The sequence below is a fragment of the Trachypithecus francoisi genome, unplaced genomic scaffold (genome assembly GCF_009764315.1).
Source record: "Trachypithecus francoisi isolate TF-2019V2 unplaced genomic scaffold, Tfra_2.0 Lachesis_group5, whole genome shotgun sequence".
NCBI lineage: Eukaryota > Metazoa > Chordata > Mammalia > Primates > Cercopithecidae > Trachypithecus > Trachypithecus francoisi.
Genome location: NW_022681470.1, coordinates 31,896,830 through 31,915,348, shown reverse-complemented (window position 1 = coordinate 31,915,348; position 18,519 = coordinate 31,896,830). Strand labels below are relative to the sequence as shown.

At 45.6% G+C, this 18,519-nt stretch overlaps 1 protein-coding gene across 6 annotated transcripts in view; it reads left to right on the top strand.

The window, feature by feature from the left end:
- The window catches only part of KIAA0040 (KIAA0040 ortholog), a 34,660-nt gene extending 20,247 nt beyond the window's left edge, over positions 1–14,413 (top strand). For 4 of the 6 annotated variants that reach the window (XM_033199018.1, XM_033199017.1, XM_033199014.1 and 1 more), the window contains 2 exons: positions 5,304–5,475; positions 10,830–14,413. In XM_033199018.1, coding sequence (XP_033054909.1) covers positions 10,963–11,259 — 297 coding nt within the window. In that variant the 5' untranslated portion in view covers positions 5,304–5,475; positions 10,830–10,962 and the 3' untranslated portion in view covers positions 11,260–14,413. The remainder of the gene's footprint in view (positions 1–5,303; positions 5,476–10,829) is intronic. The other 2 variants (XM_033199020.1, XM_033199019.1) reach the window with 1 other exon arrangement.
- Positions 14,414–18,519: the final 4,106 nt, after the last annotated feature.

The following is an 18,519-nucleotide window of genomic DNA, read 5'->3' as shown; positions in this document are numbered from 1 at the left end:
TAATAGAAAATCAAAGAAAGTCCACATGAAGCCTTTTTAAAATTCCTTTCATTGTTCTTAAATCATTCTCTAATTATTTCCCTGGTATCATCCTGGAGACAAGAGAGGATGTCTTTTACCTCCCCCGTATTTCCTAGCATGTCTTAATTAATACTTGATTGACTGAAAGATTGACTCATTTGAACCCAAAGTGAAATGGAGCTTTTTAATTTTCTTTTCTGCTGAACCTGAAATAGAGCGTATAGTAATTAGGAAAGAATCCCTTGTTATCAGAAAGTCCCAGCTACAATGGGCTCTTTGTAACTGAGCAAAAGGAAGGTAGGTGATTATTTAGGAGCTGATAAAACACTCACCCCTGCCCCCACTTTCTATTGCTCTCAGTGATAGGAGATTTTCTTGATCATTATTTCTCCCTCCAGTGAGTTTTTGTGGCTGGAAGATCTGGCTGGACAGCACAATCTGCGGGTGGGTAATTATCATCAGAGTCCAGGCACAGTGTGACTGATGGTCACTTTTCTATGCACTTTGGTGCTTCTACTCTTTCTCCCCAGTGACCTGGTTTGCCTGACAGATGATTATTCAAGATCTTATTTTTTTGGAACCCTTGAATAAACTTTACTCATTCATTCATTCATTCATTCATTCAGCTACATGCCAGACTCTGGGCATCCAAACACAACAGGACAGGCAGGGCCCTGCTCTCATGGAGCTAATATTCTAATGGAGGAAGACAGGCAGTAAACGTGGAAACCAGCATGACAGCAGCATTGTAAGTGACAGAGAAATTTCAAAGTGAGGACTATCACCAAGGTAGTAGGGCAGGATGGTGAGATGGGGTTGGCTGGGGGTTGGGCGACATTAGATTACCATACTCCATTAGAAAAGGGCTCCTGATGAGGTAACGTGGGAGGAAATTTGTATGAAAATGTATTTGAGCTGACACAATTGTTGTGAAGCAATCACACCAAGATCTGAGGAAAACCATACCAGGCAAAGGGACAAATAGGGTCCTGAGCGAGCTGACAGTCCAGGAGTAGGTGCGTCTGGCCCACAGTGAATGGGAGAGAAGAGAATACCAGATGAGGTCCAGAGGGGGCAGGGGCCAGATGATGGCAGGGCCTGGGGACATGAGAAAGAGTTTAGATGTCATCCTTCTAGAGACAGGAAGCCATGAGGCGTGAACAGGGCCTGGGGGTGATATGATCTGGCTCTAGTGGGGAGAACAGGCCACAGGGAGGGAGGAGCAGAACCAGAGAGATTGGTTAGAAGCTGCTGCAGTAACCCAGGTGAGAGGTAGTAATGGCCTCACCATGGAAATGGTGAGAAGTGAATGGAGTCAGGACACAGAGAGAGAGCAGGTAGGACCAGCCGATGAGATAGTGGTGGGGAAGTAAAGCCCAGGAGAGAAGCTTAGTCCAAGTGTTGAAGGAATTCATTTATTTGTCCCATGTTGATTAGCACCTATGATGTGATAAACAGCTAGGGTGGTGGGGGTGGTGGAGGAAGGAGAGGCTGGGGTAATAGGAGAGTCGGATCATCAGCGAGTCTTCCTTGCTAAGGAGGTGTGATTATCATACAAGTGGTGAGCAGCCAAGCGAGGGGTGCGCAGGGAGTGCACCTTACATCCAGATTTTAGAAAGGCGAATTGAAAGAAGGAAAAACTAGAGGTCATTTGAAGGCCTGGACAAATGAGGTAACAATGGGGATAAAGCGGAAGGCACCTTTCTGTGCCTTTCCATACCCACAGGGCCCAAGTCCCCCTCACTGAAGCCCTGCTTTACTTACGATGCTCACCATGGTTCCGCCGCACTGGCTGCCCTCTCTCACGGATGTGCCATGCTCTTTCCCACTTCAGAGCCCTCACCCTTAATGTTCCTGCTACCCAAGGTCCTGCCCTTAGTGCTATGGACACTTGGTCCTCGGCACCCTGAGATCTCAGTTCAGAGTCACCTCTGCAGAGGCCACTCCAATTATTTCCTTTATTGCACTAACATGTATACTTTCTACCTGGAGAAGAGAGATAATAAGAAGTGCACAAGCAAAATGTCTGTCTTATGCATGACTATACCCACGGTACCAGGACAAGGACTGACCCATCCTAGGAGCTCATTAAGTACATTGGGGGAAGGAAAGAAGGGCAAGTAGGAAAAGACAAAAGTGCAGTTTGGTGTGGGGTAAGGAAGGAGGCTTCTGTGTCCTACTCCACACAATCTTGGGAGAGCCCTGCAGAGAGGGGAAGGAACTGTATCTAAACCCTCATAATTCAGCTCCTGAGTGATGCTTATCCATATTTTCATTCTGAAATGGTCGCCTTGAAAGAGAATGACGAATGAACTCATTTAGTCTACCGCAGGAAAACTAGAGAAAAGAGAAAATATCTTATAAAGGAGACCTACATAATCAAAGTCATGACTCCAGAACTATCTCACATTTGAAAAAGACAAACAAAACCATCATTAGCTAAGGAGTCAAGGGATGTTTACTTTGGCCAGCCTATTTGTTTGGGATCAAACAATCAGCACTAACTTTTATTGCCAGGCAAGGCTCTGAGGCACTCTACTTCTACTGACTCGTTTCATTCTCACAACATCCTATTATTGTCAATGCCATTCTACAAATGAGAAAACAGAACCCCAGAGAGAGAGGTTAACTTGCCCAATGTGATACAGCTAGTGAGTGGGAGAGCCAGAATTCGGACCCAGGATATCTGGTCCCCGAACCACTGCTCAAAAGCACTAAGGTAAACCCCTCTTGGGCCAAAGCTGCCCTATAGAAGACTTGTTGAACACATTGCACATTTGTTATAGGCAAATCATTCTAGGGATTATATATGCAATGGTAATTAATCATTACCAACATTAGCTTTTTTGTCACTTGTATTAGGCAGGATAGGCTAACTGCTATAGCAGAAAATCCCCAAATCTCAGTGGCTTCACCCAACAAAAGTTTATTCTAACCTGTTTCATTTTTCACTGTGGTCAGCAGGGGTGCTCTGCTCCACACAGTCATTCAGGAACACCTCCCATCTCTGCCATCCCCAGGGCTCTTGGAGTCCTCCCCTGGATGCTCTGCATCTGGCCAGCCAATGAGCAAGCAGAGAGAGAACAGGGAGGTCCCACGAGAAGATTTCGGGAGCCATGTTTCCTTGGCTGGAACTCAGTCACATGGCCCCACAGAGATGTAAGGGGCTGAGAAGTATGGTCACACTTGTGCTCAGAAAGAGAATATGGTGGGCATCTTGCAAAGCACTGTGTCAACGCTTATTTTTAAGGATGTTTGTAGAAGAGAACTGGCAGGAAGGTAACCTGGGCCTCAGAAGACATTCGTTCTGGCCCTGGCTCTACTAGCCACTAGCTGGGTAATCTCCCGCAAGATGCAGTCTCTTTGGTCCCAGATTTCCCATCAGTAAAGTAAAGTAATCAACCAGATGGCCCATTTCAGGAGTCTTCTAATCCAGAATGTTTACACAGTAAAGCATCATTTTATTAAATAACCATAGTGCCTTAATCATTTTTCTATTGATGCTCTATTTGTGCTTTTGTTCAAAATTGCAACCATAGTTGTAACATCAATTCTGAGGGAAAATTCTATCTATTTTCCTTTAATACTCAATATCTAGTTACGCATCATATATACTCTGATGGGAAAAAAGAGCTTCCGACTTTGTATTAGGACTAGTTATTTGAAGCAATTCATTAAATTGGGGAAAATGTAGATACCTGTTTCAGAAGGCTTAGAGCTGGGTCTAAGTAGTAAATGTAATGTTCTACAAGCAGATCATTTACTGTGATCAGACCATTTTTGTACAAAACAGTACTTACATCTATTAGAGGGCACCTGAGCATGCCAGGTTAGCAAGGTGAGAACCATCAAGCAAATATATATCCAGAACAGCTGAGTTAATAACTACTGACTGAGGTTCCACTTTGTGCCCTCGCTGCCAGAGATCCTTGGTTTCTGAAGTGTGTGATATTATCGTAACCACAGGAATTTTGCAAGGCAGTATGGTTTGAGGGCTGGGGCAAGGTTTGAACAGGCAGGGTGGAGAGGCCTGGGGTTGAATAAGATGTTTTAAACTCCCAGGAAAGATGGTGAGGAGTCAGGTAGAGACTGATGGTTTTCCTGTTTTGGAAAGAAAAAAAAAAAAGAATATCCATATACAGTCCAGACTCAGAGCCCTCATAGGAGACTAGGGTTAGAAGAAGGAAAGTTGGGCACACCCAGGGACACCTCCTCTCGTGTCCCTCTGCCTGAGAGTTCTCCCACCCACATCTGCTGGAAAACACCTGAGCTACACCATCATCCCACCCTTTCCGGCCACCATCACCCTCGGCCCAGCGGTCACTTTCCCTGGACAACTGTGATCATTTCCTCCCCCTACACCCTCTCCCATCTGTCCTCTCACACCTCAGAGAGAGTGTTCTTTATTAAATACACGTCAATTATGTCCCCTCCTTGCTTTAAACCCTGTGGCTCTCACAGCAAACTCTAGCCCTCCACGTGGCTTACAAGGTCCTGTGGTGCGGGGCTGCCATTCATGGGCCCTGCCATCCATGCTCACCCCACTACTGCTGCTGTCAGCTACACTGTCCCTTCGGGTCCTTTTCAGGGACAGCAATAGGTCTAATCTGTTCATCTAATAAAAAGCACAATACACATATTATTTGCCTATGTTTCTAGACTTTGGGGGTACACTTTACGGTGTATTAACAATTGAACTCATTTCTTTAAATGTAGAGAACTTCACCTGAAAAGGTACTGGAGGATTGAAGAAAAGCCTATCAAGCATATTACTTGGAAATGCTTTAAAATAAGTTTATTTTGTGTTTCAAGATTTTTCAGACACCCTAGCCGTGTGTTTGCTGTTTTTGTCATTCAGATCTTAGCTCAGTCATCCCTCATCAGAGCCTTCCTAACCTCCCTGTTACCCCTTTCGTAGCATCATGGGGTCTCATTCATGGCACTCACCATGATTACACTTTCACACCTGCCTGTATGGTTCTTTGATGAATGTTTGGTTTGGTTCCCACACTAGACTTGGAGCACAGAAAGGACAGGGATCTGGTTTGCTTGTTCGGGATACACAGTTCCCAGCTGGAGTAGGTGCTCAGTAATTAGACACTGCGTGATGCCTGCTCAGACACCCATCCTGATGGTCATTTCTTTTCATCACCTTCCCTCAACCCTCCCCAGGCAGGACTGCTGGCTGCTTCTGCCATGCTGCTCCCATGTCCCCCCTACACAGAACTTGACCACAGAACTCATCACACTATACTTCTATTTTTGTTTCTCCCCCTTGCTAGACTGGGCAGTGATCAGGATCTGAATGCACAGGGCTCGTGTTCAGCGATTGTTTACTACGTTGAACGTGACCTCCAGAAAAGCAGTTCTGGCTGAGATCCCCTGACAACACAGAAGAAGAAGTAACGTGGAAGGAGGCTCCCCAAGCTGGCCATTGTGCTGCTGTGTGTGGAGGTAAACTTCTTCCCCCCTCTCCTCACCCATGATTCATTCCCTCATTTAGCACATGGCTCCTGTGCTCATAAATGAAGATCGGCTGCTCAACTTGCTTATGCAATGGGTCTCAAACCTGCCAGTTGTCCAGAAACACTCGGGCTGCTTGCTACAAACATAAATTCCTGGGCCCATCCTAGACCCAACTGAATCAGGGTCTCCAGGAGCAGGATGCAGGAATCTGTATTTTTAACTGCTTAAATGACTCTTCGTAGCCAACAGTCCATCCTGCTGTCACCTGGGATCCTGGGCAGAGGAGCTAAAGCAAGCACAGTGATCAGCACAACCCAAGGCAGAAAGCTCAATGGAGCCGTTTGAGCAAAGGCCCAAGGGGAGGTCTTTGCTCCCAACTGTCAGTTATAAAATGGCCCCCCACACAAATCCAGGAGTCAGCAGCCGCAGAAGAGAGGCCTCTTAAGGTTCTCATAGAGAACTGAACCTCCCACCTCCCCCTACAAGAAGGGTGACAATTTGTACCATTTGGAGGTCACTCTGGAGTTGGTCTCAGGGATTCTAATTGGGTGCCAATGTGATCCTTACTATTAACCTTTCCAGAAAGTATTTACTGTCTCACAGACACTGTTCTAGAGCTTTACATGTATTATTTTGTCTAACAAACAAGAACAGTGAGAGGCTGATGCAGAATAGAATGTCCTGCTCCCTTCTTGGAGAGCACGGGAAAGAACAGTAGTGTCAGGGCCAGCCCTGAACATAGCCTGCAGTAGCTTTTGGCTCTCAGAGATTGAAGCAGACCTCCCTGTGGAATGACCCACCCCTGTCACACTTCCAAGGGTCCCAAAGCCTGGGAGGGAGGCTGGGGCCTGTAGATGGCCAACTGTTCTCCTCCACCTCACCTATGAACTCAGCAATCCTCCAGGCGCCTTCAAATATTCCCCAAGCGACCGCTCTCCATCCTATTTCTGGATGCCAGAGTCTAGAGCAACAGCCGCAGACCTACAGACCAGCCATATCAGGGAGATTACTTGTGAAGACCTTTTCATTTCAGTGATGTGGGGGCCCATGATTCTTTGGCAATAGGGATTGACTTGGAGGTGAGGAAGGAGGAAGAAAAGCCCTGCGCTAGAATTAGTCCATTATTATTTCAGGATAACTCACTTTTTATGGATTATATTTGTTTAAATATTTTACAGTTTACAGAATGCATTAAATATATTGAACCCTTTTGATCCCCACAATGTCTCATTACAAGGGAAGCTCATTAGCTTCATTTTGTAGCTGAGGTCTGGTAACTCGCCGAGGTCTTGCAGGTTGACCCAAGGCACAAAACCAGACTTTCTGGCTCTGGGATCACTGTTTCCCATTGACACCTCATACGTGGGTGGATAGAAGCTTGTGACAGAGGATATAGAGGTAAATAATATTTGGTTTCAAAGAAATTGAAAGTAACTTTTCCCCTCTTCTCTCTCCTCTCACCCACCCCCACAGTCACAATCAGACAGATGAGGTTGGTTGGCACCTATTGTTGGTCTTACAAAAACAGATGAATTACTTTTCAAACAGTGTCAGTGCTATTCAAAAGCCAACAAAAGGCTAGAGTGTACTTCCAGGGGCCGAAGTGTGTCTTCTTTTGCATTCCATGGAAGTTCTCACTTTTAATTCATGCCACTGAGGAGATATTTGATTGTTTTCTGGAAATGCTAATAATGCAAGACTCATAAATACTAATGAAACGCTATAGATTAGCAGAGCTCAGCAAGTAACCTAGGGGGTGCCTAGAAAAGAATTCTTAGATTAAAAAATATAAAGAATACCTTTTAATCGAATTTTCCCCAGACTGGCTTCCCAAATGTTAATGAATACTCTTTGGCTGTATGGAGAGCAGCCTCAAATAAGTCCCTTAGGAATCCAGAAGTGAATTATTGACTTAGTGTTAGCTTGAAAAGAAATCTATTTATTCAAAGGCCATTTTAGGTGCCAAGGGATGGATGAGTTTAAGGCAAAAGTTGGGAGGGGTGGGAGGGCCCGAGACATTTAGATAAACATATAATTCAAATACATGCTTCTACTTCAGCCAACTAAGCAATCTAGTTTGGAATTTTCTTATTATACTTGGCTTTTCTGACTTGATCTATCAATAGTAATAACTCCCCTGGAATGGTCGAGGCTCCCCGATGTCCGAAACCATATCTTTGTCATTCACTATTGAATCCTCAACACCCAACAGTGCATGCAACATATTAGGTGCTCAGTGAGTGTTTGATAAACGGATAAGGAGTTTTAAAGAACCTTCTTAACACATTTTGCAGAGTTCTTCAGATCTTGTTATCTTTTCTTGAAAGGCAGCTCTGATCACAACATTCTCCTGTTATAAAACCCCCAAATAAGCGCAAACTCTATGACGGCCTCTCTACCCTGGTCATGCCTACCTCCTCTCTTCTCCCTTCTCATCCTCTCTTCCCCCACTCTGAGCTCCAGGCTCACCAGAAGACACCCTGTTCTCCTGCTCATGTTCTAGAAGTTTCTCTGCCTGGAATGTTTGAACATCTTTTTCACTTATATTTTTCTGTCAAAATACTACGCATCTTTAAGGTCTTCCCCAAGTGGCTCCACCTTCATGAAAACTGTCCTGATGTTCTCCATGGGCTTGCCCTCCTTCCTCACTGGCTGAACGCAGAGGGGCCCCTGATACCTGTCTGCTCCCTGCAGGAACAGCACGACCCCTGGCACAGAACAGTTGGTGAACATTTGTGGTGGTGGTGCTAACGTGAATCAGGAAAGCTGTGAGTAGGATCAAATTAGAGAAAAGCACCCAAAGCCTTTCCACAACAGAGCAGAAAGATCCCAACAGACAGGGTCAAAAACCCACCCAAGACTGGGGTAAAAGCAAAGGTCATGGCAAAGGGAGAAGGAAAATCCAGAAGAGAGATGAGTGGCCTGAGATAGTGTCACCAGGGCTTAGAAGCATGCTAAGGGCTGCTTTTCTCTACAGAGAACCTGGCAGCTTGATGGTGTGTGGGCAGATCCATGGCATGGGCTGTTCCCAGGCCTCAGAGGGGCTTGAGCAGAGCCTTGGACGAGAGGACATGACTCCTCAGTATACTTTTCTTTGTTGCATGTTGAGTTTAAGTTCGGGCAGCCATATGCTTTCTATAAACCTGCACTTGGGCAGGACTTCATGCATTTGGGAAATAATTAACAATGAGAAATAAATCTTTTTGCAGTCTTTCCTATAATAGACTGGGATAAGCATTTAAGTCAATCTGGGGAATAGCCAAATATTGTAAGATTCTGTAAATCCCGGGCTGCTTGCCAAAAATGGGTTAATTCCACACAAAGGAATAGAAGGCCACAGAGCAACGCCTGTGAACAGCTCACTCCTTGGGGATCTGGAGCCAAACTCTCCAGAATGAGGGAGACCGGCTCTGGCACTCACTCACTGTGTGGCCTGGACCTCCATCTCTTCAGCTGCAGGATGGGGGAATCACAGTACCTACTTCATAAGGGTGTCATGAAGATGAATGAGTTAATAGAGTGCCTAAAACAGTGCCTGGTATATAATTAGTGCTAACTAAAAGTTGGCTAAAGTTATTATTGTCATCCTATAGCATTTCTTCAGGCTCCATGGACCAAATGGCTCAGTAGTAGGTGCCAATTTCTACACTTATAAAAACTATGTAAATAATGCCATGAGAGGGTGGGATTACATGCCAGCAGACCAGGACTGAGGTCAGCTGGGGCTTGGATGGGCACATGGGCACTGGGATCATGAGACATTGATAGAGCATGCTGTCCAAGGAATTAGAACTCTGAGGACAATTGCTGGGGCATCAGGTAGAAAACATCACCCAGGAAGGCTGCACATGTATGCAACAAAGCCTGAGCTGATCTTGAATTCCAGGCCCAGGTCCCCAGTGTTCCCATCCCTAGGCACGGCACCATCCTGTTTCTCACACAGAAGATTAAATGCAAATGAAAATGATTAGAAAAGTATCAAGTGAAATGCAAGTATAAAGTGACATCATTATCATCCTTAGTTCCTCTGCTTGCCTGGCAGCCTGGGGAGAGTGCTGAACCCATTGTCGAGGTCTGGGTGGGTCTGGGTGGGCCTGTCTGGCCTGGGTGGGTCTCCGTGGCCTCAGACATGTCACCTCACTGCTCTGGGCCTCAGATTCTTCATACTTAAGTGAAAGAGTTGGTTGGGATGATCTCTAGAGTGTCCATCCTGAAAATCAACCACTCCTTAATATTTGGGTCCTGGGGAATGTCTTACACCAACAGGCCTCTTAAATTTCCTTGAATCATGCCTGTCCTTGAAGTCTTATTTGCACATAAGAACCTGTAATTCCAGAACTGAAGGCAGCCTCTAAGACCTTATGCTTGAGAGCTGAGCTTTAAGATATATGTGGAGGGGTGACCAGGGAAGAGGGGCAGCTCTGTACAAGCAACCAGGAGAATGGCCCCAGCTATATGCTGAGTTCAGAACAGGAGCAGGGAGGCACCCAGGAACCTCACCCTGGTTTCTAAGTACCATCACTAAGCAGCCTGCAAGGACTCCTTTCCCATGGAGAAGAAAGAGAGCAGGAGACTTTGTAGTATTTGGTCGAGGAATAGAAAACAGAGACAAGGGTAATGAGGGAGAGGAAGGTAGAAAGTGGAAAGGCAGCAAACGGTCACCTCTGGTTCTCTCAGCCTTGGAAGGAGAGGACTTTTCAGGCACAGGAATGGGATGTAAGGAGGGGAGGAGACATGGAGCAGGGAAGAGATCATGAGGGGACAGCAAAGAAAGCAGGCATGGGGCAGGATGAGGAGTGATGACCTCTTAGACCAGAGGAGACCCAAGTCCCCTACTACAAACAGCAAGACATAGACATCTCACCTCATGCTTAAGCTTCAATAAGCTTTGAAAATGGCAAGTGATGTTAATAACAGGTTACATACAGATCTGTCCCATGGGGAGTGTGTGTTCAACATCTGTCAGTTGAGCTGCAGTGGAAAAAAGATTGAGAACTGCTGTTGCAGAAGGGTTCAGGGAAGCAACCCCACATCAGAACACTGAACACACACATTGATTCATTTATTCAACAACTGCTGAGAACTTCCTACGTGCCAGACCTGATATACTATTCATTTTTATATCCTAAGCCCAATATAATGTGTGTACATAGCAAGAATTAGTTGATGCTTATTGATTACATGCATGCATTTATCTTGTTTATTGAGTCTCAATACAAGTTTACTGAACCCTGGAAATCTTCAATTCCTTCTCCTTTCCTAAGCCTAAAATCTATGAAACTATTAAAATTGTAGGCCAGTCTCTCTGCATTTCTCTTCAGTTGTCTGTTTTAATCCTTCAGGTGCTGTCAGTGGCATGCCCAAACCCAAAGCTGGAAGAGGAATAAATTACAAGTGGTCAAGGTTGCATCCTTTTGAGCCCAGGACCTGCTAGTAAGCCGAGAGGGTTCTCTGGCCCTAATCTAGCCAAGCACCATGGAGAGAATCAGTGCCTTCTTCAGCTCTGTCTGGGACACCATCTTGACCAAACACCAAGAAGGCATCTACAACACCATCTGCCTGGGAGTCCTCCTGGGCCTGCCACTCTTGGTGATCATCACACTCCTCTTCATGTGTTGCCATTGCTGCTGGAGCCCACCAGGCAAGAGGGGCCAGCAGCCAGAGAAGAACAAGAAGAAAAAGAAGAAGAAGAAGAAGGATGAAGAAGACCTCTGGATCTCTGCTCAACCCAAGCTTCTCCAGATGGAGAAGAGACCATCACTGCCTGTTTAGTTAGGCAGGAAGCAGAGGTGTTTCCTTTCTGGGGCTAAGCCTCCTTCTGACCACACACAGACATTTCAGGAGCCCCTGAAATGATGCACTTTGTCCACAGAGCAACTACTCAACCAAGGAACAAACCTCAGACTAAGTGTCCCAGTGGAGGGCAGTCCCAGGGACCACGTGGACAAACTTCTTGGATACTGTCTTGGCAGCTATGTGTCCAATAGCAGTGCTCCTTACTGCAGACCCAGGCATGCCTCCCACCTGTCTCTGGCATACCCCATATGCAAAAGCACAAAGAACATTTATCCATACATCTTGATATGGTTTCCAAGTGTGTGCACATGCACATAACACACACACACACAAATTCAGGCAACAGGTACATGGGCAAGTATATTCTGCTCATCAAATGGTCATTGGCTATGTACTTTGTTCAGGGAAGTACATTATCTATAATCACAAAAATGTCTCACGGGAAAGCCTTGCCAGATTCAGACACATGTATATAAATTCATAACCAGCAAGGCCCCCATACACCATCTATTCCATAAACCACTCAGGTTAGATATGCATGCTTTCCTATTTCTGTCTCTACACATAAACTTTTACTGGAAGTACTCATAATTGGACATTCCAGCAACCTGCTACAGTCCCCACCCCTGTATGTCTTGATACAGACACACCAAGTTTATGTGCCTCTGACCCCTCACTTGTGCCAAGATGTTTAAAGTGTGATGGTTCAAAATTCATTGAAAGCTCTTTTCTTGTAACTCATGACAAGGTCCGTCCTCATTGTCACTGAGAGGTGTTTAATGTGGTCCAAGACCTCTCTTTGAAGCATGACCCCCCGAAACCACTCAGCAAAGTGCCTTTCTCCAAGCAAGAACAAACAGCTCTTGGTAGTGACTACTAGAAAGCTATGGAAGCCCACTCATTTATGTCAGTGGACTGCAATTGTGTACCTGTGCAATGTATGTTTTACAGATGGAAAGGGTAAGGAGATGCTACACCTGAGCTAGGTATCTCCTATATAACCAAAGTTTCCAGCAGGGAAGGAACTAGACAATCATCAGGACAGTCTCACAGAAGGCAACACTGGAAGTGATGTCATAAGGTTGTAATGCGTGCATGGTATGGCACAGGTGGGATGCGGAGGTAATGGAGTTTAAATGAAAGTAGGATGAAGCTATAAAGAGGTTTATTTATATTTATCTTGAAGCTCAGGCAAGTGCCTTGCACACAGTAGGTACTTATAACTGTCTGTGGTTACTGTTGGATATGTGATGTTGTTAAGGGTAAGCTTGTAATACCTCACCAATTCTCCCCAAGTGATCTTCTCTTCTAAGTGAGCCCACTAATTGCTGCAATGAATGAAATTGGGTGTTTAATGCTGCAGGAGGGTACATGTAGGTGACACGTGTGCCCTGAGGTATGTGAGGACATGTAAATTAGATCCACAGTGAGCTGAGGAGGGCTTTGCCCACCAGAGAGAGGCTGGGAAGCAGAGTTAATCCGCTTATAGGATGAACTGGTTGGTATTTTGATTGTATTGTGACTGTATTGCAAAGATGGACAATTCACTCCTTGGGAGCAAGTTGTGCTCTAGAAGTTTATTTGCAAATATGCTGGGAAGCTCTCTTGAAGTATTTTCCCAAGGAAGCTATTCTACACAGTGGCAAAATTGCTATCTAATTAATAATGTAGCTACACTATGATATTTATAGTAGCAAAAAACTAAATTCCATAAGATTGCATTAAAGGAAAGATATATTCTATTTGCTCACTTGGGCTGCCTGGTACTCACCTGCCCTCCAGGTGTACTTTAGGCCCGTGGAGGGTGGGCATTTAGTGGTGACCCTTGCACCAGGGTTTTCTAACAGATGACCCTGTGAATCATCATTCAAACCTGCATATATTTTACAGCCAGTCGCATTTGCCCTCTCACCGTATATGGCTGTAAACTGCCTGAGCGCTCAGACCTCCCACTCATCAAACCCTTTGACCACAGAAAGAAGCACTCTGGTTCTCTATCCCCTTGTCATATAGAGAGGTTTTCATGGAGCCTCTGGCTGTGCCCTTCACATAACAGAATGACTTGCCATCTGCCTGCACCAAACCCAGGGATGTGGGAGATGTCTCCCCACATCTCCCACTGCTCACCAGGACAAGCTGCCCTTCCTGTCTCCACCTCTCAGTCCCCCTAAAATGGATGGCTGGGGAGACCTGGAGGCTGACAGCTGAGACATGGTGTCAGATATGATCTAGGAGGGCGGATCACCAGGATCCGGGACCATACAAGTAACATGGTTTCCATGGCAACTGCTTGCTCCTTTGAATTAAGACAGCAGTCAGTTGTCATTGCCATGACAAGGCCTCTATCTCCAGGCACAGTGTCCCTGCTATCTTCTAATCCAATGGACTTGCTGTCACCCCAGGCATGAAACACCCAGGACCTCACTTCTCAGTCACTTCCACAGCCTATGACTCAGAAGAGCCAAACCCAGAATGGGGCCTCTCTTTTCCTCACCACAGCCTCCCCTGACGACATTTCGTGGTGTAACTAGAGGAGTCCCAGCGCAGGATCGGCCTTAAAAGTTTTGTTAAATAAACAGGTGCATGAAAGGAGCCTAAGGCCATTTGTTGGTGTCCACTCTCTTCTTTCCACTTCCTTCTCATCTTTTTCTCCATGTTTTATGCTTCTCTGATTCCCTCTTCTGCCTGCACCAGGCCAGCCCCAGCCCTTTATTCCTCTCCATTTTCACTCCTTCCAGCCTCTGTCCCTGAACTGCCACTGGCAACCCACGGGACCTCAGAACCAGAGGCTGCTTGACTCATCTGGGAAGGTTAAGTTCACGGGGGACAAAAAAATGGTTCCTAAAGAAGAGGCTTCCTAGACCAGCACAGGCTCGAGAAAGAGATCCCCTAGGCCTGGACTTCTCCAGCCGGCGGCCAGAGGAGGCCTTTCCCCATTGCTCAATGGATTCCATGTTTTTATTTCTCAGGGGGAGCAGAGAGGGAGAAAGGTAGGAAAATGGCAGTCAACTTTCCAAGAAAAATATAAATGGTCCAAGCTGTATAGTATTTGTCAGTATTTTTTTTTCTGTAAAATTCAAACACACACAAAAGAAAAATTTATTTAAATAAAATACTTTGAAAATGAAAAGTCTTGATGGAGTCAGACGGTTACTTTCTCAACATTAGGTGTTAACCCCACTCAGACATCACTCAGAAATGATCGATGCAGGGACTCTGTGACATAAATGTCCTAGCCCTCCCTGGTCACTGCCTTCACCATGGTAGAGTCATAGGTCTGAGGACCAGGAATGTGGCTGTCTCACCCTTGCTTGCAAAACAGATGGCCTTGGAGACCAGACTCCCTCAGAGGTGCCAGCTACAGGAAAAATACACTGATGTTCCTTGGCAACACTTAGAGAACTTTCCGTCAATGAGGTCCATCAATGGCTTCTTAAAGGAAAAGGGGGGAAATAGCAAAAACCTAAGGAAAAATGGATCTTTGAGTTAAATCCAGTGTTGGGAAGGAAGGGATCAAAAACCTCTATAGTAGCCACTAGGGCAAAACATGTGTGTGTATGTGTGTGTACACTGTCCAATATGGTTCAATATGGTACCACTAGCCACATGTGACTATTTAAATTCATTGAAATGAAATAAAGGTACACTAGCTCAGCTACGTCTGCCATATTTTTTTTTTTTCCTGAGATGGAGTCTTGCTCTGTCACCCAGGCTGGAATACAGTGGTATGATCTCAGCTCCCACTGCAACTTCCACCTCCTGAGTTCAAGCAATTCTCATGTCTCAGCTACCTGAGTAGCTGGGATGACAGGCATGTGACACCATGTCTAGCTAATTTTTTTTTTATTTTAGTAGAGATTTATTTTATTTTATTTCACCATACTGGCCAGGCTGGTCTTGAACTCCTGGCCTCAAGCGATCCACCTGCCTCAGCCTCCCAAAGTACTGGGATTATAGGCATGGGCAACTGCGCTTGGCCATGCCAGCCACAACTCAAGTGCTCAGCAGCCACACGTGGCTAGTGGCTGCCGTCCTGGACAGCATAGGTCTATGATCTTGTTGGGGGCAGGGTCAAACACCTGGGTAAAACACCCATGCTGACTGGATTTCAAGGAGGGCTTAGGAAGGAAGGCCTAGAGCACAGGTGGACTCTTTGCCTTATCTCCCCCAAGGCAGATTATGTCTGTAGTTCCAGATTAGTTCATTCCTGGGCTCTTCCCCATCACCACACAGTCATGACAACCAGAGAACAGAGACTCCTCATTCAGGTCCCTGTTCATCCACCCAGAACATTGCTAAACTTTTCAGTGCAGAGGAGGAACTGATGCTCAGAAACCATCTGAGAGGGGAGCAGCTGCTGCACACCTGAAGGGATGCCGGTGCTCAATGCCCGCAGCCCTACCCACCCTGGCTCCATCCTGGCCTTGGGGTATAATATGGATTTGGACAATGCCATCACGCCATTAGCATTCTCAACTCACCACAGCACTCTGCGCTGGCCCCTTGCCCTTTGACCTTAGTAGTATTTCCTAATTCAAAGTCACAGGTTTACAAGACTGAAAAAAAAAATCCCTTCGACCTGCTTTCTGTCTGTCATAGACTCAAAGGGGTGTTTTCAAACACCTGTGTGTGCAATGCCACACTATATTTATTCAGGAATGGCTGTGACTGTGTACCTCCAGCCCTCTTTTGAGGCTGTTCATCTGATTAACATTTCTGACTTTTTACTATATGCCAAGCACACTCGGTGCCAGTGATACTAAGTTGTCCTAGAGGGGCTCAGAACCTGGTAGGGGGGCACAGACAAGCAAACAGACCATTACAAGACTGTGGTCATTCCTTCCTTAGAGGGAAGCTCCCAGGCTGGCTTCAGGACAGGCCAGGGGAGATCGCCAAGGAGGTGTCCAGAGACTTGCACAGGAAGAAACTGAGAAAGGAGGGCCCCAGGTGCACAGTCTACAAAGTGCAAGTGCACCCTGGAGTAGTGATGCAGGCAGACAGGGGGACCCTTCAGAAGCCATCGGGGCTCTCTGGAGGCCATAGGTGCAGTGGGCTAGGACTCAGGACTAGGGTTGTCCCAACCCTGATGCTAACTCCAATTCTCACTAGTTATGTAATTGGGACCCATGGCTTAATCTCTCTGTAAGACTTACCTGCTAAATAAAGCTAATGAGAGTAACTACCTCATAGAGAGCATAGCATGATCATGTGTATAAAGCATTTAGCACAGGACCTGGCTTATATTAAGTGCCCAATAAATGTTACTTATTATTATTAAGGATTGAAGGAAAATCATGAGACAGCCGTGTCCTAGGAGTCAAAGGAAAAGAAATTTCCAAGAAGAAAGCAACAGTCCATAGAGTCAAATGACGCAGTAAATCGAATGAGATAGGGATCGAAAATAATTTGCATTTTCTATTCCCCATGCTGTGATGTGTTCCCTAATTTCACCACATACTGCACTATCTACAGGATTACCAATACTGCATGGATTAAGGTCTCCAGATTTGCAGTATGTGACAGGCGAGGCTGCCTAATTATCTGTCCCGCCTCTGCCCACAACCAAGTCGCCCTAGCGTGACAGTGCTATCTGGTGGCCAGATCAGGAGAAAGCATGAGTCAACATCTTACTCACCTTAGAAGTGTTTCCTGTAGAACATCCATCTAGCTAGTTCACTTGTTCTCAAATTAAATGTGCAAAAGAGTCACGGGGCTTTATGTGAAATTCACAAATCTGTCAGGGTCTGGAATGCTGTGCTCATGTGACATATGGGGGATTTCCAAAAATCATAGGTCTCAATTGTCGTTACAAACATATTTTGGTGAAGTGTTCCATATATAGCCTCACTACAGTAAAGCTTCCCTAACCACACACGTCTTGCCCATTGCAGTAAGACCAGACCACATTATAATTGTGTGTTTCTTCTATTCCCAGCACCTCACCCCTATTTTGACCCCCATTAGAAATAGCCTTTATGAGATTATAACTGTCTTATTCACTATTATATCTTCAACACCTCGCATGGAGCCTGGTACATACTATATGCTAAATAAATGTGTTGATTGGGGGAAAATAAACACTGAGGTGTTTCTTAAAAATGCAAATTCCCTGTTTCTCCTGCCCTTCTGGCTGATTATTAAGTCTAGGGTGATGCTAGACAACCTGCTCTAATAAACTCTAGGTCAATGCAGGTGGTCCCTGAACCACACCTTGAGAAATATTATCTAGATATTCAAAACAACAAAAGAAATGTATACGGTCAAATAAGTTTGCAAGTACTGCATAGTATAACTTTCCGACTTCACGCCCTTGGGATCTGCAATGCATTTATCACATTAAAGTTTCTAGCAGGTGATATAATAATTTGGTTTAACTCCACTTAAAATTTCCGCAAATTTATTTAACCATAAGCCTTTTTTTTTTTTTTTTTTAGCACATCTGGAGGAACAAAGGTTCCAGGGGGCACCATTTGGGAAATGGTGCCACGGAGGGCTAGTGCCTACTCCGGGCATTCTCTGCTCCTGTCTACCATGGAGGGCTGGTGCGCACTCCATGCGTCCTCTGCTCCTGTCTACCATGGAGGACTGGTGCGCACTCCACGCGTCCTCTGCTCCCGTCTTCCATGGAGCGCTAGTGTACACTCCAGGAATTCTCTGCTCCAGACTTCCATGGAGCGCTAATGCGCACTCCACGCGTCCTCTGCTCCCGTCTTCCATGGAGGGCTAGTGCCCACTCCATGCATTCTCTGCTCCTGTCTACCATGGAGGGCTGGTGCGCACTCCACGCGTCCTCTGCTCTCGACTTCCATGGAGGGCTAGTGCTCCTCCGGCATCCTCTGCTCCGGACTTCCACTACAGCCTCAGTCAATGTCATCTCCAGAGGAAACTCTTTCTGCAATGTACACAGATTTTCACTAATCTTTATGAACCTTTCTCTTTTGCTCTTCCCTTTCTCTTTCTTCCATTTGCAACCCATAATAATCCTGTTGGTAACTGTTCATAGCAAATACGCTTTAGAGCTGCTAAAGAGACATCTCCATCAAAAGGAAAAAAGAGAAAAAGATTTAAATGAAAATATGAAGACTGAAAATCCGAGCCCACTATTCTACCATTCCAGAGTGCCTTCATACATAAAAACCACTTTAATTATTTCACCTGATTCTCGCTTTATAAGTGAAGAAAACAAGGCCCAGAGAAGGTAAGCCAGTTTACCCAAAACTGGAATAGAAACCCACA